This window comes from Sander vitreus, chromosome 24, assembly GCF_031162955.1.
Source record: "Sander vitreus isolate 19-12246 chromosome 24, sanVit1, whole genome shotgun sequence".
Taxonomy (NCBI): domain Eukaryota; kingdom Metazoa; phylum Chordata; class Actinopteri; order Perciformes; family Percidae; genus Sander; species Sander vitreus.
Genome location: NC_135878.1, coordinates 13,099,477 through 13,125,117, shown reverse-complemented (window position 1 = coordinate 13,125,117; position 25,641 = coordinate 13,099,477). Strand labels below are relative to the sequence as shown.

The window sequence follows — 25,641 nt, the reverse complement described above, 5'->3', positions numbered from 1 at the left end:
TTACATATTCAGTGAAGACATGCACACCAATGTTTTTACGCACTCAAGACGGTCTGAGGACACTTTGAGCAAGTTTACACTCCTTCCTGCTTTTTGACGTAAAGTTGATACAGTCCCTCCAGAGAAACGTGATTATGCGATCACATAATTCCATGCATAATCAGCCAAAGTCCGCATATTTATGCGGGGGCCGCATTTTTTTCAAATACGCCACACTTTCGCCGCATAAATTGACGAATAAGGCGCAAAATATGCGGGGCTTGCATGATTTCATAAACCCCGCATTTTCGTGGCAAAAAAGTCACACATCTTAGAAAGTTGAAAAATGTTGCGTTTACTTCTCACAAGAGCAGCCATTTTCCCGCTGCCATGGGAACGTTATGAAGTGATGTAATTACGCGATGTGAACATCATCGAAAAGCTGCAAACCCCGCGATGAAACTGCAGTTTTTGCAAGTTCCCGCAATTTCATCGCATTAAAATTGCATAAATATCCCGCATATTGCATCGCATTTTTTTAAGAAAACGTGCTGCATAATCAAGGATTTTTGCCCGCAACAATCACAAAAAAAACTCATTTTTCTGGAAGGACTGGATATAGTGAAGTACATTGTCTACTACTGAACCAAATGTACAGTATGTGACTCAGAAAGGCAATGGCTGGTTAAAAATATGCTTGGCTGGTGGATTTTTTTTGTTTGTTTATGAATGTGTGTGTGTGTGTGTGTGTGTGTGTGTGTGTGTGTGTGTGTATGTATGTACAGTATGTATGTGTGCATTTATATTTTTATAATACTGGATCAATGCAAGTATGCATACAGAATTTGTTATAATAAAATGTTGAAAACGCAAAGATGTGCAAACTCTAGAGCACCTCCACTTTTTTTGTGATTACCAAATTTTTTGCTTTGTCAAAATAAAAAAAAACAAACATGAACAAATCCCCCCCTTCCGTCATCACCACCCACCCTGAATAAAAATCAAGAAAAGATGACGCACTAACTACTATATTCCAGGTCATTCAACAGAATAGTAACACAATAGTCAAACCATAAACCAAAAAAAACATGTATGAATGACGACACCATAAGCCCATCATAACCACAATAAACATTGAAACAATAAAAGTTGGATGAAATCAAATCAATACGTGTCGATTAACAGAATTTAAACAGTTAACGGCTCTGCTAATCCGCTGTTGCTATGCTAATGCTAGCCCAGTTGGTTTCATTACTACCGAAATAAATCCTCTGTTAGCGCAGCAGTTCCATTGTTTTGGGAAAGCCAGACTGGGAGAATTGTGGTTCTAAGCAGGCAAAAGAACTTGAAAACGAATGTCTGTGTTGGGCTACTTTCCGTAGGCCATGCTTTAGCTGGGAGCTGATCTGGACCCCCCCTGCTGAGAGATGCAGTAGAGTTGTTGCTCCTTCTCGAGTACAGAAAGAGTCAATAGCAGTTGGTTCTTTTATAGGGTTGGTGATATCACAGCACTTCACACTTAATGGAGACCGAGTTGGGTGGCAGTTCCCTATGAACAAGTCTAATATAAGTTAGAAAAATGAGTTCATATTTGGAGTTCCATGAATATCAACGGTCACATTACCTTCATAATCCAATTATTTTTCGCGACCTGTCAAAAATCATTAAGACATTTTAAAGTCCAACGTTCTAGTTTTTGGATTTTAGATTTCATACAGAGTATGACATCTCATAACACTTTTAGAGATTTCATTTGTTAGTGTTTACACGTTAGATCAAGGTTCTCTGCTCCTTTCAGACAGCAGCTCCACTTCACACAGCTAAATGGTTTTTAACATGTGTTAGGGTTCTCATGTGTTTACGTAAACTCCCGCTGTCTGTATAAGCTTTCTTACAGACTGAGCAACTAAATCGTTTCTCTCCTGTGTGGATTCGCATGTGTATCCGTAAACTTCCACGCTCTGTAAAAGCTTTCTTACAGACGGAGCAGCTGAATGGTTTCTCTCCTGTGTGGATTCTCATGTGTTTCTGTAAACTTCCACTCTCTGTAAAAGCTTTCTTACAGACCGAGCAGCTAAACGGTTTTTCTCCTGTGTGGATTCTCATGTGATTCTGTAAATGGCCGCTCTCTGTAAAAGCTTTCTTACAGACCGAGCAGCTAAATGGTTTCTCTCCCGTGTGGGTTCTCATGTGCGTCTGTAAATGTCCACTCTCTGTAAAAGCTTTCTTACAGACCGAGCAGCTAAATGGCTTCTCTCCTGTGTGGATTCTCATGTGTTTCTGTAAACTTCCACTTACTGCAAAAGCTTTTTTACAAACGGAGCAGCTAAATGGTTTTTCTCCTGTGTGGATTCTCATGTGTCTATGTAAACATCCACTCGCTGTAAAAGCTTTCTTACAGACTGAGCAGGTAAATGGTTTTTCTCCAGTGTGTATTTTCATGTGTTTTTGTAAATTTCCACTCTGTGTAAAAGCTTTCTTACAGATGGAGCAGCTAAATGGTTTTTCTCCTGTGTGGACTCTCATGTGTTTCTGTAAATTGTCACCCTGTATAAAAGCTTTGTTACAGAAGGAGCAGCTAAATGGCTTCTCTCCTGTGTGGATCCTCATGTGTCTATGTAAATGTCCACTCACTGTAAAAGCCATCTTACAGACTGAGCAGCTAAACGGTTTCTCTCCTGTGTGGGTTCTCATGTGTGTTTGTAAACTTCCACTGACTGTAAACACTTTCTTACAGACTGAGCAGCTAAATGGTTTCTTTCCTGTATGAGATCTCATTTGTCTCTTCAGATGTCCACTAGTGCCAAACCTTTGCCCACACTCAGTCTCACCAGTACTACATCTCTGATCACTGACAGGGACTTCAACATTATTCAGAGACTTTAAACCTGACTGGGGTTCTCTGGTCTCCTTCCAGTCATTACTGTCATAAGTCTTAGATTCAGAAGAGTCTCCAGTCTTGTCAACAATATCTGGATGTAAATGTGTATCTGGATCTGAGTCCCTGGCTGGTTCCGATCCTCCACTGTCCTCCCCATCAGCTTCTGTTTTCATCTGTTCAGTTTGTCTTTGATGAAGTTGTGAGAACTGAGGGTTCTCTTCTTCATTTTCACTCTTCATTGGGACAAAGAACTTGGTGATATCAGCCTCCTCCAGCCCTTGAAGCTGCTCTTCGCCCCGACTGAGCCGCAGTTCCTCCTGTTCCTCGTTAATGGGTGGGGGCTTTGTGTCCTCCTGGTCCAGACTGGAGCTCCAATCGTGCTGATGTTCTTCACCAACAATCACTTTCTGGACATCTGATGGTATAGCTGAAACATAAACAAACAGCCATGTGAATCTTAATCATTTCCTAAAAAGTTAAATTGATTCATTCATAAGGACACATGTTCATATTTACATCTGCTTTACCCCAGGTCCCCAAAGGTCATCATACAATACTGAGCGTAAATTGCCTCACTGCTGACTTTTTGAAGCCAAGAGCTTGTTCACTTACATTCTGAAAACGTATGCCATAACTGTGCTTTTCAACTAGCTGTAAAAGCTGTGCCCATCTGAGAACATTACCTAGCTGGAAGGTAGGACAATTTCTGCTGCACCAGATCAGAGGAGATGAGGCCCGGCTTGACTACATGTTAGCTATGGCAAACACTATGGCTAACCATCGGAGAAGTGGTCATTGGAAACGGTTTGATAAAGGGCAGGCACTTTCAAAAAATACCTGGCAGGTGAATGGATGGACCATCTGTCTTTTGCGTCTACAATTGTTGTTTTGAATGAACAGTCTTGGACATCACACACACCTAAAATCATTCCAGTTGCTGCCAGTAGCTCCTCACCTAATACTGATAGGTGCGGTAAGCTGGTTGTTCAGACACAAGTGCAGTACTTGAAGCCCGACAAGATGGATTTATGAGTGATAATTCTGGCGTGATATTGCAAGATAACTGCTGCCGGGCAAGGTAAGCACTCAATACCATTATTTATACTGGTCTTTTGACCTAAAAAAATAAATAAAAATGAGTGACCGAAAAATTCTAATTGTCTCCGTTCAGAATGACCAGCGGAAATAATTCCCTCTGCACAATTTGAATTATGTAGAAATAGCCAGTGATTTTCATACCTTTGTTTTATTAAAACAATGAACAATCATTTTTTATTCATTTAAAAAAAAGATTACTGTAGCGTATGAGATAGAGGGAAAAACTACATGGTTGAATGCAGTAGAGTATGGTAGGTTTACAAACTAGAAACGGCAGCAAGCAAGCAGAAAAGTCAAAGCCCCAGCCATGGCGAAACCGGGATACCATATATGACGACAGGGCTCCGCAGTTGTGGAGGCTTGACTTTTTCCACAGCCTGCAGGTTGCTTATTGGGATTACGGTGCAATCTATTTGGAGTGGGTCAAAATGGCCACGGTAGTCTGCGTAATTCCTGTCTCCAGTATGCCAGCAGAGAGAGGATTCGCCCTGCAGAACCGCAATGTCCCCCACTTTATAATTTGAGCCAGTATGTTTGTACTGTAGTTTGTATTGTTTAATTTCCTCTGCCTAGCAAATTGAAAATATGTCTATTTTAATTCAGATCTTCACTTTAAAATGATTTATGGCTTTCGCTTTGCATGGTAGAATTTTAACTTGCACTTGTAGATATAGCGACAAACTGTGTTAACTGATAATGGTTTTCCGAAGTGTTCCTGAACCCACGTGGTAATATCCTTTACATAATGATGTTGGTTTTCGGCATTGCCGCTTGAATGCAGAGATTTCACCGGATTTTCTGAATCTTTTGATGATATTATGGACTGTAAATGATGAAATCCCTAAGTTCCTTGCAATTGTAAGTTGAGAAACATTCTTAAACTGTTGGACAATTTGCTCATGCAGTTGTTCAAAGTGGTGAACCTCGCCCCATCTTTGCTTGTGAACGACTGAGCCTTTTGGGGATGCTCCTTTCATACCTAATCATAACCAATTAACCCGTTAACCTGTGGAACGTTCGTAGAGCATCCCTCAACTTTCCCAGTCTTTTGTTGCCCCTGTCCAAGTTTCTTTGGAACATGTTGCAAGCATCATATTACAAATTAGTTAAAGGGATGTTTCACCGTGGGAAAGATGAATATATCTTTAAATTGGATCACTTGTGTAGTAGAAATGTGAAATTTTAGAAATTGGTGGCTTCTAGGCCGAGAAATGCCAGAAAATGTGATTTTGGCTCATGTGGATGAAAGACACCAAATCCCAGAATGCAGTTGCTTCGCTGCTTTATCGCTACTCAGACAATCAACTCAAGTGTGTTTTATTGTCATTTCATTCAACCATATACGCGAAACAACGTTGGTTCAATTGGTTACACAATTAAAATAAATAAAAACAGTATATAAAAACGACATACAAAACAGGCTACATTTAGTGCACACACATGATATGCTCCGTAAAGTTCAGCTAACAGATAGCTACTAGCATTAGCGCTTAGTGGGCTGTATCACAGAGTATAAAAAAATTGCGTGGAATGTAGAATGGTCGGCATTTAACAGTCACAAACTCCATCAGCAGTTAGCAGTTAGTTGGATACAAGCACCCCCATTTCTGCATCAGGCAGTCCGTGTTAACACAGCACACCTCCACTATCTAGTCTTACCCAGTGACAGAGCAGCCGGCCTGGTAGCTGGATAGTCCGATACAGCAATTGTTTCCACAACAACAAAAACACAGGAGTCTCTGAACTCGCGTTAGGAGTTTCAATGAAGTTGGATGTAGTCCAATTTGTTGTGTAATGAGCGGACACTTACAAGCAGAATGGATGGAACAGGTGGCTGACTAGCGTTAGTTTTCCACCGGAAAACTTGTTCAACGTTCCCCGCTGAGGATGTCCCTTTACTGGCCAGAGGCATCGAGCAACACCGCTGGCAGGTGGCGGGCAAAGCTGTGTCGAGTATTCCGTCTGTAATAAAGTGTCCTGCATATTCTCCGATCTGTACCAATGTATCCCGGTGGTACATGTGTGCGGTAGTTTGAATGCACATAATTGTTATAAAATTTCCTTCGGGATGAATAAATCTACCGTATTTATACATCAAAAGTTTTGATGCTGAGAAGCCACGCGAGGATTCAAGATGGCTGACACTCGTTTTGGTTCGTGAAATTTCGGAGAATGCCGACAGTCCAACCCCCTATGGGCGGGTTGGAAATATGCAGAAGTAGGGCTGTAGTCCATTGCCTCTGGGCAAAAAAAAAAAAAAAATCTTCCTATGACGCAAAAATCGTCGTTTTACGTCAACGGAAGATTTTTTCCAGACCCACAATACAGAGATCTCTCCTCTCAGGGGAACATGAGGGAGGGAAGCACAGTCATTCAAAAATACGACTGGGTTTCTACTGAGACAAAGCTTAATGCTAAATCGGTGGAGTATCCCTTTAATAATTGCAACAAAAAAAAAAAAAAAATTACGTTTTTCAGTTCGTACTTTAAATATCTTGTCTTTATATAGTGTATTCAATTGAATATAGGTTGGAAAAGATTCGCAAATCATTGTATTCTGTTTTTAAATTTACATTTTACACAACGTCCCAACTTCATTGGAATTGGGGTTTGTAAGTAAACTAGTGCATTCAGACCAGACTGGCCTCATAATGGACAGGAATCTCAGAAGACAAACGTAATACAATCGGTAAGAAAAAGGTGTGGTGTTGCACTTTTGTCAGTTCATTTTGAATTGTTCTCCTTGGTTTCCTGTTCTCTACTAACAGACGAGAAAAAATTGGCCAGTCTGTCACAGAAAAGGCATTTGACCAAGTTGGATGGCCCTATTGGTTTGAACGGTTTAAATTCAAGAAAAAAATATAACTTCAAATGGTGAAGCTCCTCTATAACAACCCATGTGCACAAATCATGACAAAGCAAACACTGTCCTCCCGTTTTAACCCTGGTGTTGTCCATGGGTCAAATTTGACCCGTTTAACGTTTATATTTCTCTCTTATATGAAATATGGGTTTCTTTGAACCAAAATGCCCAAAAACAACATGGATGAATGGAAGCACATGATCTTTGCACGTAAAAATATTTATTTAGGGCTGAAACGATTCCTCGAATAATTCGATTACCAAAAATCCTCGAAGCAAAATTCTTTGCCTCGAAGCTTCGTTAAATCAATGTAATTAAGGTTATACGGCTCACTGTGTTTCCGCACAGAGGATAATTACTAGCGCACACAACAGGTTGACGCTTCTGTGGACACAAGACGTTTATATACGGTCTATGCACAAGACTGACGGCCCAGATTACAAATGAAGGAAGACGAAAATAGCAAGGGTCTAAGAGAAGAGACAAGCGAGAGAAAACGACAAAGTTTGGGATCATTTTAAGCTGCAAACATGCTACTACATCATCTTTGTAAAAAAACATCCAGTGTACTCATCCATTCCACGGAGCAAACCCGACACAAGATCGCCAACGTCTGCTGCCCTCGTCCACCGCGCTGTTTTACACAACTAGCCTACAGCATGCTACTCCACAAATAGCAATGTTTTACCAGCAAGCTAAAACGAAAGCTGTCTGTTTGTAACCGTTTATTAGTTTGCTACCAATCTTTGGAAACTTAGCTGCTGCCGGAGACAAACCGGCTCCTCCCCCCAGCATGGCCACTTAATATGCACGTGAATGACGTCATCATGCCGTTGATGTCTGCATTCTTTATTCTGTCTCCTCACTCAGTATTAACCTTCTTAAAATGTGTCCCCCAGAACAGTGTAGTTGAATAGCCCTGCTGTAAGCTTTGTACCGTCACATCTACCCTGGGGTTAGTGAACAGCTCTTTTGCATATCCAGTGCAAAGAGCCAGAGGCAAGAAGGGGAAGGGGGTGAAAAATATTAACATTTGGGCCACCAAAATGTACTTGGAATTTGGCAATAAAAAAATTTTGCTTTTTAAAAAGAATTTGAAAAAGCACACAGCAATAATAAATATTTACTATTTCTGTTTACTAGGTATGTCTTATCCGATTACTTTATTAATCGATGGAATAATCGGTAGAATACTCGATTACTAAAATAGTCGATAGCTGCAGCCCTACTTTTATTGAATTTTGGGCATTTTATTAAATTTTATAAACATTAATGGTTTTAAAACAGTATTGTGACAAAACTTTGATATAAACCAGTCTGATTCACTCAACATCCTTAGATCTTAACTATTAGTCAAAATAATTCATAATTTCTGCTTTTTCAACTCAAAAAGTATGTCATTTAAATTAGGTTTATTGACCATGACTTTAAAAATAAAAACGTTGGAAAAAGCCATAAATGCTGGAAAAAGCACCAAAAATTCAAATTCACTTTTGACCTGGATGGACAACACAAGGGTTAATGTGTTTAGAGGAACAAGACAGGGTGCCCCATCTCTCCTTACCTTTGTCCTAGCAATCGAGCCTCTTGCCGAGAGTATCTGTTCAGATGGTTACAGTACAGACAAATGTATTAACTAAAATATCATATGCTGATGATGTGAGGTTTAAACAATTAGACTCAATCATAGTCCCATTTTTGTGGGACTTCAAAACACAGAATAGGCAAGACACACCTTTGCAAATCTGGAAGGGAAGGTGGCTTGGCACTGTCAAATTGTTTCCGCATATTATTGGGCTTCAAATATTAGGATCATGACATACTGGCTAGATGACACAGCAACCTCACCAATCTGGCTTGAGATGTAAAAAGGAGGCATGTCAGCCTCACTCAGCCAGCCATTCTTCTATAACAATACACCATTGAAAAATCATTGTTTAATTGCAATGTAGTAGTTCGCAATACCTTAAAGTTGGAAAAAAGGCAGGGGTCCATACAATAAGGGATCTGTACATTGAGGGCACATTTGCTTCTTTTACACAGATACAAAGTACAAACTACCAGGAAGCAACTTCTTTAGGTATTTGCAAATAAGAGTATGTCAAAATGATATGAGACCTTACAATATGAGGTCAGTTGATGCCACCCTGATGAGTGTGTGCCCATATATAGAGGTTTACTCCTCGACGCAGCAGCCGCGGGTTCGACTCCGACCTATAATAATAATAAATTTAATTTATACAGCGCTTTTCACGAACTCAAAGTCGGCTTTACGGGGTATAGAAAAATAGACAAACAAAACAAAATTCAGGCACAGATGAAAAGGGGAGGGGCGTGGGGCTAGGGATAGGCAGTGGTGAAGAGATGGGTCTTGAGGCGAGACTGGAAGATGGTGAGGGACTCAGAGGTGCGGATCTCTTGGGGGAGGGAGTTCCAGAGCCTGGGAGCTGCCCTGGAGAATGCTCTGTCCCCAAAACTGTGGAGGTTGGACTTTTGGATGCAGAGGAGACCAGCTGAGGTGGATCTGAGGGACCGTGAGGGTTGGTATGGGGAGACGACCCCGTACCAAGACAACCCCGTACCACCCGTACGTTTCTTGGCGATGTTGTGGAGGTGAAAGGAGGTTTTAATGACATGACGGACGTGGGGCTCAAGGGAGAGGGTGCAGTCAAAGATCACACCAAGGTTACGGGCCTGGGGAGATGGGGAGACAATGGTGCGGTCGATGGTGAGAGTGGTGTTATTGATTTTGCTGAGTGTGGATTTGGAGCCTATGAGGAGAAATTCAGTTTTATCGCTGTTGAGTTTGAGGAATAGCTGACAGACAGGAGTTGATGTGGGAGAGGGGAGGATTGTGAGGGGATCTGGTGCTGAGGTAGATCTGGGTGTCATCGGCGTAACAGTGGAAGTCGAGGTTGAACTGGCAGAGTATCTGACCAAGAGGGAGGATGTAGATGATGAAGAGGAGGGGGCCAAGTACGGAGCCTTGGGGAACACCTTGTGTGACTGTGGCAGAGGTATGATTATGGAGAGAGATGAAGTGGGATCTGTTGATAAGGTAGGAGTGGAGCCAGCTCAGTACAGTACCTTCGATACCGAGGTCTTTTAGTCTGGTGAGCAGGAGTGTTATGGCTCACGGTATCGAAGGCTGCACTGAGGTCGAGGAGGATAAGGATGTTGAGGGAACTGGTGTCAGCAGAGGTGAGGAGGTCGTTGAGGACTTTGAGGAGAGCGGTTTCTGTGCTGTGGAGGGGGCGAAAACCAGATTGGAGAGGTTCAAATTGGTTATTGGCATGAAGATGGGTTTGTAATTGTGAGGCGACTATGCGTTCCAGGGTTTTAGACAGAATGGGGAGGTTGGATATTGGGCGGTAGTTGTTGAGGGAGGAGGAATCCAGACCAGGTTTTTTTTAAGGATTGGGGTGACAGCGGCAGTTTTAAAAGGCAGAGGGGACAGTTCCAAGGGACAATAAGGAGTTGAAAAAGGTTAGTGAGGTAGGGGCATAGGACGGGGAGGCAAGACTTCAGGAGTAAAGTTGGGAGGGTGTCAAGGGAGCAGGTAGTGGGTTTGGAGGAGCTGATGAGTTTAGAGATTTCAGGAGGGGTGACCAGGTCAAACTGGGAGAGGAGGCTGTGTGGAGGAGGGGTCGGGAGGTCAGGGGGAGAAGAGGGGTCGTGGTAGGTGCTGGAGTAGATCCTGGGAGGTCAGATACAGGGGATAGAGATTTGTAAATTATGTTGATTTTGTCAGCGAAGAAGTGGAGGAATGAGTTGCAGAGATCCGGAGTAGAGGTAGGGAGGGTGTTGGTCCGAGGCTTGATGAGGTTGTTCATTGTGGAGAAGAGGTTTCTGGGGTTTTGACAGGGGTTGGTGAGGATGGTGGAGAGGTAGGCAGATTTAGCAGCAATGAGGGCGTCTTTGTAGGCAGTGAGGTGGAATTTGTAGGCTTCATGGTGGACTGTGAGAGATGATTTTATTGTCAGACGTTCAAGTTGGCGGCCAGTTTGTTTCATTTTCCGGAGTGCAGGTGTGTACCAGGGTGAAGAGGTGTTAAAAGTGACGTTTTTTTGTTTTGATGGGGGCCAGGGTGTTGAGGGAGGTAGACAGGGTGGAGTTGAGGTGGTTGGTGAGGTCATCCGGTGAGGTGGAGAGTGGTGGAGAGTAGGTCAGAGAGATGGTGGGGATCGATGGATTTGAGGTTGCAGAAGGTGATTTCTCTGAGGAGGCGGGGGCGTGGGGTTGGAGAAGGGATGGTGAAACATATCAGTTTGTGATCAGAGAGGGGAAAGAGGCATGAATGGAGGCCGAGCACCGGTTGGTTTGTGGAGCAGACCAGGTCGAGGATGTGTCCTTTTTCATGGGTGGGGAATGTGACATGTTGGGTGAGAGAGAAGTTATCCAGTAAAATGGTGATTTCTGATGAGAGCTTGCAGGTGGGGGAGTCCATGTGGATGTTTAAATCACCGAGTAGCAGCAGACGTGGAGAGAGAAATGAGGCTAGTGTGAGGAGTTCAGTAAAATCATTTTGGATTTGGTTTAGGTGGCCGGTAAATGAGGATGACCTATAGCCCTTTACTGCATGTCGTCCCCCCCCTCTCCCTTCACATCTTCAGCTGTCCTATACAAATAAAGGCCTAAAATGCCAGGAAGAAATGGGTATTGAGAGCTCAAACACTTTGTGGGAGGAGAGCCTGGAGCACATCCATTGATGCTCTAATAAAGGGTAAGGGTGGAACGGTACATGTATTCGTATTGAACCGAAACGGTACGGGCGTCACGGTTCGGTGCATGAATTTACACGGAGAATACACGGTATAAAAATAAATAAAACTTGCGTGCAAATTAATTAATGTAATGTGGAACTACGGTTAGATACGCGGGTTCTTTAGGGACACCTAATCTGTAGCCCCGCCCAGCCTATGTAACCGATCTCTGCCTATGTATGCCGTTTTAATGAGTCAGAGATAGCAGCACTAAGGACGAGTATGGCGAGTGGTGGTGACCCACAAGAGTTAGAGGACCAGTCAGTTACAGTAGTACAGGCAAGAGAGTGGTGGATAAGACCGCTGTTGTAGATTAGTGGTACTTTTCCAGCGTTGCGGCTCCAAACCGTAACGTTAGTTGCGACAGACGCCTTGTTTCTTTAGGCTAACTATATTAGCTTTAGCCAGGCAGGAAGCAGCTTTCTGCAGTGAAAAATGGCCGGGAGACGTCGTGAGAAAGTTGCATTAATCAGGTAATTTAGTTCGTCTTTGCAGAGAACAGAGATGCTGTATTTTCTGTTTTATAGCCGATTGTCTTATTTTGTTTACAAGTTACAGATGGAGTCTGGAGAAGATTTGGGGTACTTATTGTTACATCTTACTTTACACACTTCAGGCTGTTAGCTAGCTCAGGGGAGAGACTGTATGACACTAGGTGGTACAGCCTGAGACATCAGTGTTTCCCACCCAGACTAATGTGTGGCGGTGCACCTCACTATCAACACCAGCCGCCACACATTGCGTTTTGTTATAATTTTTAACTATTTAAAACACGTTCTTCTGCATTTCCTTTCCCTGCTCTCCTCCATCTGTCACTTGTGTCTTGCTCACACACACACACACACACACACACACACACACACACACACACAGCTCCTCCCACCTAGCGGTGTTTGGTGTTTTTAGCCCCCAATGTTGCCTTCCAGGGAGCGCGGTAATGGTTATGTCAAAGAAGTTATGTTAGTGTTAAGGTGAGGGTTAGCTGCCTGTAAGGAGACATTGGAGGCTTAAAACACCATTGAGCCCACCGTGCACACAGCGGCTGTCTCCATAAAAGGAGAGAAGATGGCTGGCGAAATTCACTAAAGGTTGGCATCTATCTCGTGAACACCTTTACACAATCACACATTCACCATCACCGACCCGCCTCTAGTCGCAAGTTTGCGGTAAAATTCAGTTGGGTTGTCGAGGTCAAAACACTATATAGCAGCTGTGAATCAAATAAACGTCTAATAAATAATGTTATGTCATTCTTTACTCTGACACCCCCCCGCCCCGCCACAAATTGCTTTCGAATCTGTGGGAAACACTGGACATGCACAATAAAAAAAAAGAAGAAATTGCCTTCTGCATTTTTGTTTTGCTTTTCTCTCCATTGTACCGAACTCGTACCGAACCGTGATGTCTGAACCGAACCGTGACTTCTGTGTACCGTTCCACCCCTAATAAAAAAGGCAAGGCACTTCTTATTCCAATTCTACACAGTCTTCATTACTCTAAGGAGAGGCTGCACAAAATGGTCCCTGAAATTTCCCCTACTTGTGTCAGATGCCTCTCAGCTGATGACACACCACGCCAGAGTTTTGGCATGTTGGATCAATATTTTCAAATAAATATTTGACAAACCAGAACCACTGATTGTTATTCTGGGAAGATCGGAATATTTAAGAAAATTAAGCAACACCCAGCTACGATTCCTGTCCTATAGTCTCATCATTGCAAAGAAACTGCTTCTCACGCACTGGAAAAAGAAAGATGTTCCCACTAAGAAGTGGCTCAGTGATCTTAAGAACACACTACATTTAGAAAGAATCAGGTACAGTCTTATGGGAAAACCTTCATACTCCACCTACGAAGTAGCAGTCTCCCTGTAACAACACTAAAGTAGAACTAATGGAAGGCTAGGGCGGGCAAAGGGGGGCATGAAGAGTGTATTTCTTATATCGTTTTTCAAATTTTGTTTTACTTTCAGTTGTTACTTCTGTTCTACAAAACAAAAGAGCATATTAAATATATAGGTTAACGTATGTGGTTGTTCACATTCACTGTGTGCATATTAACATGCTCAATAAAAACCTATTTGAAAAAGTAAACTATTAACTACACTTCAGACTGAAGTCTCTACTAACGATTTAAAAATGACAGCATACTCATATGAACGGGTCCAGCGTGGTTTGAGTGCGCCATCGGCAGGTTCGCTTTAAATCATGTATCCTGTATGAAAGAACTGTATCGTAACAGCACTGCATTTTTGAAAACATCTTTCGCGCACAACTATCGATTCACCTTAGACACACACAAAAGACGCACAAATCATACAACTATTTTGTATTAGAAACGGCAAGTTTGCATCCCGGAATGGAGTTTCTGAATCAGTGCAACTGAAAAGAATTTGTTTTTTAATAAAAAAAAGAAAAGATTTTGGATATCAATTTCAAATTTAGTTTCATCAATTAACTGTATAGAATAATACAAATTGTACTTATACAATATAGGACACCACCTTGAATAATACGACAGAATAAATGATAGTTATCACAGACTATGAGTTGAAATATAGTGATGGGAAAATGGATTCAAAAATAATAGGAGAAATTGGGGGGGGTCTGTGATTCATGAAACTAAATTAACGTGTAAACTCAGAGGAGTGACATCAACTTTTAAATTATCAGCTGATTTAGTTTGGCATGTCTTCCTTATTTGTAGCGTGGACTCAAGGGCTGCAGCTCATTCGGAATACGATCTCGTATTATACCAGTACCGGAACATCTCTAGTACATACTGGCCATTTAAAAAAGGAACACACCGACTTATTGGGACTTTAGCTTATTCACAGTAACCCCCAGAGACAGACAAGTCGATACATACCCTTCTCATCTGTGCGTGTTGCAAATCTGACGCCCCCAGCGCTAGCTAAACCTAGCACAGATCCTGGAGGTAATCAGTTCCAACTAGCGTTCCGCTCTGAATAAGTGACAAAATAACATATTCCCATTTACATGTTGTGATTTGTATAGTCACAGGGTGTACAAATAACAAGGTTACAGGTGCTGGTCATATAATCAGAATATCATGAAAAAGTTCATTTATTTCAGTAATTCCATTCAAAAAGTGAAACTTTTAAACATGTATACATTCAGTCCACACAGACCGATATATGTTAAGTGTTTATTTCTTTTAATTTTGATGATTATAACTGACATCTAATGAAAACCCCAAATTCAGTATCTCAGAAAATTTTAATATTGTGACAAGGTTCAATATTGAAGACACCTGGTGCCACACTCTAATCAGCTAATTAACTCAAAACACCTGCAAAGGCCTTGAAATGGTCCCTCAGTCTAGTTCTGTAGGCTACACAATCATGGGGAAGACTGCTGACTTGACAGCTGTCCAAAAGACGACCATTGACACCTTGCACAAGGAGGGCAAGACACAAAAGGTCATTGCTAAAGAGGCTGGCTGTTCAGAGCTCTGTGTCCAAGCACATTAATAGAGAGGCGAAGGGAAGGAAAAGATGTGGTAGAAAAAAAAGTGTACAAGCAATAGGGATAACCGCACCCTGGAGAGGATTGTGAAACAAACCCCATTCAAAAATGTGGGGGAGATTCACAAAGAGTGGACTGCAGCTGGAGTCAGTGCTTCAAGAACCACCACGCAGAGACGTATGCAAGACATGGGTTTCAGCTGTCGCATTCCTTGTGTCAAGCCACTCTTGAACAAGACACAGCGTCAGAAGCGCCTGGACTAAAGACAAAAAGGACTGGACTGCTGCTGAGTGGTCCAAAGTTATGTTCTCTGATGAAAGTAAATTTTGCATTTCCTTTGGAAGTCAAGGTCCCAGAGTCTGGAGGAAGAGAGGAGAGGCACAGAATCCACGTTGCTTGAAGTCCAGTGTAAAGTTTCCACAGTCAGTGATGGTTTGGGGTGCCATGTCATCTTCTGGTGTCGGTCCACTGTGTTTTTCTGAGGTCCAGGGTCAACGCAGCCATCTACCAGGAAGTTTTAGAGCACTTCATGCTTCCTGCTGCTGACCAATTTTATGGAGATGCAGATTTCATTTTCCAACAGGACTTGGCACCTGCACCATGGTCCTTACCTGGTTTAAGGACCATGGTATCCCTGTTCTTAATTGGCCAGCAAACTCGCCTGACCTTAACCCTATAGAAAATCTATGGGGTATTGTGAAGAGGATGATGCGATGCGCCAGACCCAACAATGCAGAAGAGCTGAAGGCCACTATCAGAGCAACCTGGGCTCTCATAACACCTGAGCAGTGCCACAGACTGATCGACTCCATGCCACGCCGCATTGCTGCAGTAATTCAGGCAAAAGGAGCCAACTAAGTATTGAGTGCTGTACATGCTCATACTTTTCATATTCATACTTTTCAGTTGGCCAACATTTCTAAAAATCTTTTTTTGTATTGGTCTTAAGTAATATTCTAATTTTCGGAGATAATGAATTTGGGATTTTCATTAGTTGTCAGTTATAATCATCACAAGAAAGAAAGAAATGAACATTTGAAATATCACTGTGTGATGAATGAATATACAAATTTCACTTTTTGAATGGAATTACTGACATGAATCAATTTTTTCATGATATTCTAATTATATGACCAGCATCTGTATGAGACACAGCCGTCTTCTAACCGTATACAAACTGGGAACTATATGCTCAGAAAAGGTGAAGCACTGCTACTTCTGCTACTTGGCCGGAGTGCTTTGCTAGCAGCACCTGAAGCCCTATGGTGAGGAGCAGAGAGTTTGCCTGGAGTTGCTCAGAGTTGAAGTAATATAGTCAACAATTACTAGATAGTAAAAGCATAGCAAGCATTGTTATTTGTACACCCTGTGACTATACAAATCACAACATGTAAACAGGAACATGTTGGCATTAGTTGGTCACTTATTCGGAGCAGTAGGCTAGTTGGAACCGGTTCCCTCCAGGATCTGTGCTAGGCTTAGCTAGTGCTGGGGGTGTCAGACAGAGTTACAACATGCATGGAGATGAGAAGGGTATGTATCGACTTGTCTAACTCTGGGGGTTATGGTGAATAAGCTAAAGTCCCAATAAGTTGGCGTGTTCCTTTAAGTACAGTAGGCTACCAAAAACAGTGACATACCATATTGAACTAAATATGGCCCCGATACAGGCTCTACTTGAACATGTCTTTACATAATTAAAACATGTCAATCAATATGCTGAAGCTACAGCCTCTAGAGAAATGGAGTTTGTCAATTATTGCCAAGTACAGTATCAAAAACAGAATGATTTCTTAGCAGAGTCTTTAACTGCTTGCCTGCTTTATAGAATGCAAAAAACAGTCAACTGGCCATTCAAGTAGGTTACCAAAAATAGAAGTTTAACGCACTGTGCTGAATATGGCTGTAAAGAACATTGTAAGAGCTGACAGAGCGACAGTTGGGTGTAACTACTTTTTCAGGTAAAAAGTAGTGTAACGCGCCGCTACTGAAAATTTGGTAACGAAACATAGTTCCTTTTTCAATTGCACTGTTTGATGTTTTTAATGAATGGTCAAAAGCAGCCACCTTCATGAGGCTACAATAGGAAAAATAACGTCAGTCTGTGGACTTATTTGCTAACGTTAGCTACCCTTACCTAAGTAAATAGACGGTGGCCTAGGATACTGTTACCTGAAACAGGTAATTTAATGTCACAGCTCATTTTACACAAAGTTTAGCCTGCACACACACACACATCAATCACACAGACGTCAAGATGTACCCCCGTCGATGTACCCGTCCATGATTTACCCCCCTTCCCAAATAACAACAAACAGCGTAGGGAAAAGGAAATGTCTGTTTTCACCGAATTATTTGTGCTTTCCCGAATATTATTATTACATGTCATTTAGCTGATGCTTTTATCCAAAACGACTTACAATTACTATACATGTCAGAGGTTGCACGCCTCTGGAGCAACTAGGGGTTAAGTGTGTTGCTCAGGGACACATTGGTTGATGTAGTGGGATTCGACCCCGGGGATCCCACACCAAAGGCATGCGTCATAGCCACTGCGCTATTACCACCCATATGGTATTCAGATTCCAATACATCCCGATTCCCTACTTCCTAGATTAGAAAACGTGGGGTTCAAAAAGCCGTTCAGATTTGGCTCACTTAGTCTAAATCCTTCGCGTTCCACTTCCGGGATTGCTCCGGTGCTGCAGGAAATTCCGCCAGATGCATGTATTTTCCGTTTCCTTCTGCTTTCTTTGTGTTGGAATTTTAAATTTGGTGGATTAAAGAGGACTATTGTTGACTGCTCCTCATATCTCTGCATGGTAAATTGACACAGCTAGCTAGACCGTCAATGTGAGTTTTCACTCGCAGGACTAGGACTGGGCGATATGGAGAAAATCAAATATCACGATATTTGACCAAATACCTCGATATCGATACCGCAACGATATTGTAGTGTTGACTTTTGGTGCTTTCACAAAATATTTACACAATGAGATTTTTGATAAATAATCATCAGTAATGTGGATATAATGAATAAGTGGTCAAAAGCCAAATAATAGAACAGTCTGGTAAATTCAGAAAATGAGAGCTTTACTGTAATGCAGCCTTTAAAACCAGGAAAAGACAACACTTACAGTGGGGCAAAAAAGTATTTAGTCAGCCACCAATTGTGCAAGTTCTCCCACTTTAAAAGATGAGCGAGGCCTGTAATTTTCATCATAGGTACAATTCAACTATGAGAGACAAAATGAGAAGAAAAGAAATCCAGAAAATCACATTGTAGGATTTTCTATGAATTTATTTGCAAATTCCTCAGGAAAATAAGTATTTGGTCACCTACAAACAAGCAAGATTTCTGGCTCTCACAGACCTGTAACTTCTTCTTTAAGAGGCTCCTCTGTCCTCCACATGTTACCTGTATTAATGGCACCTGTTTGAACTTGTCAGTATAAAAGACACCTGTCCACAACCTCCAACAGTTATACTCCAAACTCCACTATGGCCAAGACCAAAGAGCTGTCAAAGGACACCAGAAACTAAATTGTAGCCCTGCACCAGGCTGGGAAGACTGAATCTGCAATATGTAAGCAGCTTGGTGTGAAGAAATCAACTGTGGGAGCAATTATAAGAAAATGGAAGACATACAAGACCACTAATAATCTCCCTTGATCTGGGGCTCCACGCAAGATCTCACCCCGTGGGGGTCAAAATGATCACAAGAACGGTGAGCAAAAATCCCAGAACCACACGAGGGGACCTAGTGAATGACCTGCAGAGAGCTGGGACCAAAGTAACAAAGGCTACCATCAGTAACACTATGCCACCAGGGACTCAAATCCTGCAGTGCCAGATGTGTCCCCCTGCTTAAGCCAGTACATGTCCAGGCCCGTCTGGAGTTTGCTAGAGAGCATTTGGATGATCCAGAAGAGGATTGGGAGAATGTCATATGGTCAGATGAAACCAAAATAGAAGTTTTTGGTAAACACTCAACTCGTCGTGTTTGGAGGGGAAAGAATGCTGAGTTGCATCCAAAGAACACCATACCTACTGTGAAGCATGGGGGTGGAAACATCATGCTTTGGGGCTGTTTTTCTGCAAAGGGACCAGGACGACTGATCCGTGTAAAGGAAAGAATGAATGGGGCCATGTATCGTGAGATTTTGAGTGAAACCTCCTTCCATCAGCAAGGGCATTGAAGATGAAACATGGCTGGGTCTTTCAGCATGACAATGATCCAAAACACACCACCCGGGCAACGAAGGAGTGGCTTCATAAGAAGCATTTCAAGGTCCTGGAGTGGCCTAGCCAGTCTCCAGATCTCAACCCAATAGAAAATCTTTGGAGGGAGTTGAAAGTCTGTGTTGCCCAGCGACAGCCCCAAAACATCACTGCTCTAGAGGAGATCTGCATGGAGGAATGGGCCAAAATACCAGCAACAGTGTGTGAAAACCTTGTGAAGACTTACAGAAAATGTTTGACCTCTATCATTGCCAACAAAGGGTATATAACAAAGTATTGAGATTAACTTTTGTTATTGACCAAATACTTATTTTCCACCATAATTTGCAAATAAATTCATTAAAAATCCTACAATGTGATTTTCTAGTGTACCTATGATGAAAATTACAGCACAATTGGTGGCTGACTAAATACTTTTTTGCCCCACTGTATGCCATATTATGATATCCAAAATCATAAAGACGATATTAGGGGTTGAACGGTACACAGAAGGCAATTTTTTTTTATTGTGCATGTCTCAGGCTGTACCACCTAGTGTCATCCAGTCTCTCCCCTGAGCTAGCTGCAACAGCCTGAAGCGTATAAAGTAAGTAAGCATGTAAACAATAAACAATAAGTAGGCTACCCCACATCATCTCTAGACTCCATCTGGAACTTGTAAACAAAATAAGATAATCAGCTAGTAGTGTGATATGGGAGACAAGCGCTGCTCTCATATGTGAATGCACAGAGCAGGGATGTTAAAAGAGCAGCTTCGGTTACACAGAGCAGTTGGCGAATTGTGGCGTTAGCTTCACACGCTAACAGCAAACAGCGAAGCTAACAGCAGAGCAAATGGGCCTGGAAGCCATTTGTGGTCAAGGCAAGAAGGGATACAGCTACAGTACATCCGTGTTTGGTTGTATATGGAAGGAACTAGTTTGCTTTGTGTGGACTCACTGGAGCGACTCAACATGTAGGTGGAGCTTGGGAGCTTCAGAGCTAAGGCGGGGCTACAGATTAGGTGTCCCTAAGAAATGCGTATGTAACAGTAGTTCCACATTACATGAATTCATTTTTACGCAAGTTTTATTTATTTTTATACCGTGTATTCTCCGTGTAAAATCATATACCGAACCGAGACGCCCGTACTGTTTCAATACAAATACATGTACCGTTCCACCCCTAGACGATATCTAGTCTCATATCACGATATTGATGTGATATATTGCCCAGCTCTACACACAACTATTTTGCAGCGGCTCTGTGCTGAGTGTAGCGCCGCCCATGACAATTGTGATGGGTTTAAAAAAAATGCCATTAAACCAGAGCAAGTTTTCCTCCCATCCTGAAGGCTATGTGGGAGTAGCCAGACCCTCCTTCAGCGCTTTGGAGGAGGGTCTGGCAAAGCGAGACTATGGCTCACCTAACGCGACCTGTTTAGTCTGCACCATGGAGAAGAAGCGTGCATTCGCGTCGGTCCTCAGGCAGTCTGGCAAAAACGAAAGTCTTTCCATTCATTTTGAACGTGGGGTAGTGTGTTTAGGCTGCTGCGGTATGGGGCTGCAGGGGGGAGCCAATAAGAACCGCAGTGTGTACTATGTGTAATCGTTGTCTAACGCTGCATGTACTTTACTTTTTTTTTGGAGCGGAGCTGCTCGGGAACGCAAAATGAACTTCAGTGTAAACTGACAATACAGTTGTATCATGTTTAATTATTTTTTGATTAATTGCCCAGCCCAAGTTTGACATAAAACCCATCGTTTCAGGCTGTGCTTTCTAACATGCTGTCAGCATTTGGTTGTCGTTATACGATCTGTGCACTCGAAGGGAATTCAAACAATTAGCCTCGAAGGGGACACCTACGTCACAGTGCAACGCATTTGTGGCTGCCGCTTTGTTTACATGCATTTTCAACCATGAGCACGCGGTGTCGAACACAAAACAGAGAACCCTGTAATGAAACATTAATAAGTAAGCCAAATGGTTCTGTCATTACTATTTTCATTGTTTATAAGCAACTTGTTTTTTTTGCAGATTGACAGGTAGGGTTGGGTACTGAAACCTGGTTCCACTATGGACCCGGTTCCTACGCTAACTGTAGTATTCAGACCGGATTAGAACTCAAATTTCGGTTCCGACAAATATTTTCCCTCTGGTTTGACGTAAACCCGGGGCCAGAAAAAAAAAGAAAAAGAATGTCGGGCAAGTTGACTGAACAGGCCAGCGGCATTGGTTGTGCCTATCACAGTCACGAGTTAGTTCGGTGCAATGTCGGCTGGCAACATTAGCTTAGAAATGTCCGCTAACGTCAACAAACAACCGCCGGCACCCGCCACAAAGAGTCCACACATGCTGTGGAGCTTCAGTAGCAACTCAAACCCAGGCAGCGTAAGATCAGAGCTGCTGTCCGTTCTCCTCCAGGCAAAGTGGTGACGGGGAGGGACCGTGGGGTGCACGTATTGCTCGCTAGCTAACTGCAAAGTAGCTTCCCCTGTGCTGCATTCAAATGCTGTCGGAAATTATACAATCAGTTAAAAATGCATGTTCAAGGTAGCCCAGTAAACATGGCTGGGAAGATATTCAGATTACTACAATATGACCACAAGAGGGAAACACACTTACCAGATGGCTGTTAAAAAAACCCAAAAAACAACACTTTTACTATAAATATCTAATATTTGCCTGATCACTAGGTCTTCTCTTCATAACATGACAGTAGTTGAGACCAAATGTTTTGTACTTTAATTTGTCATTGTACAGTAAACAGAGAGAAATAAAGCTTATTTTCTTATTCCCGCTTTGTCTCACGCCACTGAAAAAAAAAAAATATAGTGGTGCGCGCCCTCTGGTTGCGCACTCAAAATCCTGGCGCGCCAGCGAGATCTACTAAATTTGTCGTCACATTGGCGCGCGCCAGCTCGGCTACCGTAAAACGGCCTTTACTCTGCCATGCTAACGTCACTCGGCCGTGCTAACATTAAAGACATGTCACACAGAAGCATGCAGCGGAGCAACATTATGAACGCAATAACAATCCACCTATGGTCCCGCTACAGACCGTGGAGAAAGAGCAATAATTAAACACTGGATTTAAGATGTCTTGCCTCGCTGAAATACGTCCGCCAACCTGCTAACATTATTCAAACACCGAAGGAGGCTGACAGCGGAGCTACGTTCACTCGCCCACTTTTCTACAACAACAACCTAATGTTACCTGTGGCCAAGGTAGTGTTTATACAACTATTTAATTATTATTTATATATTTATTATTATATTATTGTATCTGAATTCATTCGATTTAAGTTTACTACTTTGCAGTTCGCACAATAAAAATATTCTGTAACTGTTTCATGCATTCTCCTTCATATAACGTTATAGTACAATGTTGTGGAGCCAAGCAAACCCTTAGTAATCAAAGCTTTTAGTAAACATGACGACATTAAAAAGTTTTTGTGATATTCTACATACTCCTGACAGTAGAATAAGCCATTATAAACCTATTGTCAAGCAATAGAAAATACTGTGATATACCGTGAAACCGCCAGAATCTTAAAAAAATACCTTGATACAAATTTTTGGTCATACCGCCCAGCACTAACGTGTCTACAAGCCTTAATGTTATATTAAAAAAAACACAGGGGGTGGAAAAGTACTTTTACTAAAATCATCTGAATAGCTAGGCCTACTTCTTCAAACACTGCAAAATTGTGACAAATCATGGGCCTGGGTCCGTTTAACAGATCCGGCCTGATCCAGTTCGGAACTGATCCAGATCTGGCCCACCTTTGGGCCAAAATTACCACAAAATAATCCTTATCGGTTCTGGAACTGGCCCAGTGCCGGTCCAGATGTGACAACCGGATCTGCACCGGTATTGGCCATAACTTTGAACTCACACATGCACAGACTTCACAGTCAAACGCCCCAACCCCCGGACTTTCTTCTACCCACCTACTGTGCTATATTTAATACCATTGACAATATTGCTAATACTGTGAAATATCTATTGAAAATGTGGCGCAGCACTGCACACACGGCCACGAGAGAACGGGCGTCTGTGGTAGTATAAGTTTGTCCAAGTTTTAAGTTAGTCAAGTCTGTCAAAAGTCTGTCTGATGTTTCTCAATCTCAAGAATGCAAAGACCGGACTTGTGTTCTTGGGGAGAACGTTCTTGGAAGACTTAACCAGCAAGTTCACAAGCACAGAAAACACTGTTAACAGTTTGAGACGATGCATTCTTCCTGTTATTGCTCAACCCCCCCAGCACAGAGGCTACCTGCAGTGCTCCAAAATAACAACTAGAAATAAAAACCACAACAATATAACCACTTTGTATTTAAACAATCTCCGGACAAGAAAACCTTATAATGCTACAACTATTGCAATAATATTGAAAAATGCCGTGTCACTTTATGCAGCTTCTCAGCTCCAAAAACTTTGGAGCAAATTGTCAATTTGGCAAAGATTTTCGCAAGACTGCCTATATTCAAAATCTAAACAGTTCATTTCTCGCCTAAAACGTTCTCAGAAGTAAATTTAGTAGTAGAGTAAGATGGCAAAAATTGTTAAAATTTTCCCGTTTTTGGTTTATCTATGTACCGGAAACCCGACCCTCATTGAATGCCGAAATGAATGTTGGGATACGGGTGCTGTCAAGTTCATACAAGTTACCAACCAATGCATCCTCGGTAAAATGGGCGTGTCAAGTACATTTCCGGGAATCTTAACTGTTCTTGGTGAAATGCGAACTTGTGTACTGGGACAGTACTTTGGCAAAATGAGATGACGTTTCACAGGGACACAAGTCAATAGAAGAACACCGATTGAGAAATGCCCTACGTCAAGAGTGTTTGAAGTGCTTTGAATGCTGGTGGTCTGCTTGGTGAGAAAGAAGTGAACGAGGATGAGAATATCACAATGGGAAAGAGAATCACCGGCGTGTGGCTGCTGCTGCTAATTACATCCACCTTGTGCACCCGCTTGCAACACGATGCCACCACACTTACCGAAGGTAATGAGCAGACGTTGCGGGTGTATGGCAGGGACTGGCAGCTGTCCTTGAGGAGGGAAGGGGGTGGGGGATCTGTGTTTTTATTAATGACTCTTGGTGCAATACTGACACAATAAAAGACAGGATATGTACTCCTGATCTTGAACTCATTTGCATTAGCTTAAGACCTTTTTATCTACCTAGAGACTATGGGAACTTTATATGTTCGGTATACATCCCTCCCAGAGGGGAGGCACGTGTGTGTGTGTATATATATACACACACACAGTCTCAGAACTGTGCACCTTACCCCCCCCCCCCCCTTTTACTTATTTTATTCCACGTTATATTTATATATTTTACGTACATGTTGGCACTGGAAAATGAGTTGCTTTTAATATTGTTGTACATGTGTATAGTGACAATAAAAGGCATGCTTCTATTCTTGTGCTAAAGGACAATTGCCTAACCCTATAATAGTCCGATTTACAGATCTGGTCCCGAACATACGAAGGCTCTAGGCCGCATGACTTTCGCTATCACGCTCCGTTGATAAACGCTCATAAAAAGTTATCAATTGTAATTTCAACGTGACCAAACTACTGTACTCCGTTCTATCCGACTTGTCCTCTGTGAATTATTAAAAAGAGATTTGAATTCGCCATCCGAAGCTTTTTAACACGAGTTCTGTCGTCAGATGGAAGGCTAATGCTAGCGAGCTAAGGCCCTCGCTAAGGGTGCTAAACATAGCGGATTTACCACACACAGCTAATGTCCTCCTGGTTCTGTTGACACCCCAGCTTCCACAAAGTAAAGAATCACAATAAAACGCTGCCTCCAGCTTCACCTTTCGACAGAACAACACAACGCGGAGATCACAACGGGCGCATCGCGCTAAACGCAGGCTGCAATAGCCAGGAGTTTGTAAGCTGGACTTTGATACCACAGGCGTTAGCGAAGTTAATTAGTCCTGTAACAGGAGGACACTTTAACTACAACCCGTTCACAGTTGCTTCTGTCACTAATAAACCTACAAACAGATACATACTTCAACGTTCTTAAATGAATCCTCTTAGAAAACACCATCAGCTTTCAGGAGCTAGCTGCGGCTAATAGTCTGTGAAAACGTCAGCAAACGTTAGCTTAGCCTCATTAGCACGGCAGCAGAAAGAAAACAAACCTTCTCCTCGCAGCTTCTGTTTCCGGCGTCGGTCCATCTCAGAGCAACAGACTAGCTAACTCCTCGGGGGTTTCTGCCGTCGTCTGGATTCAGCTAACGGCTTCTCTCCGCTACCTGCTCCGGTGTTTAGGTCGGTAAAATATGAACGGTCGTCTTCTTCTTCTCGGATTTAAT

The 25,641-nt window shown here is 42.4% G+C and overlaps 2 protein-coding genes across 3 annotated transcripts in view; one reads left to right on the top strand and one right to left on the bottom strand.

Moving 5' to 3' along the window:
• The window catches only part of LOC144512820 (uncharacterized), a 289,800-nt gene that overhangs the window by 237,058 nt on the left and 27,101 nt on the right, over positions 1-25,641 (top strand). Inside the window, exon 1 of one of the 2 annotated variants that reach the window (XM_078243764.1) lies at positions 24,084-24,308. The exons of the other annotated variant lie outside the window; for it this stretch is intronic. Within the exon in view, the coding sequence (XP_078099890.1) occupies positions 24,215-24,308 (94 nt within the window). The 5' untranslated portion in view covers positions 24,084-24,214. Of the gene's footprint in view, positions 1-24,083; positions 24,309-25,641 lie in introns of those variants that run through there. 2 annotated transcript variants of the gene reach the window in all.
• Positions 710-25,635, bottom strand: LOC144512811 (uncharacterized). The gene is made up of 2 exons (XM_078243755.1): positions 25,468-25,635; positions 710-3,287 (listed from the first exon to the last, which is right to left on the bottom strand). Exons 1-2 carry the CDS (start codon positions 25,502-25,504, stop codon positions 1,792-1,794), a joined length of 1,533 nt encoding a protein of 510 aa, XP_078099881.1. The 5' UTR covers positions 25,505-25,635; the 3' UTR covers positions 710-1,791.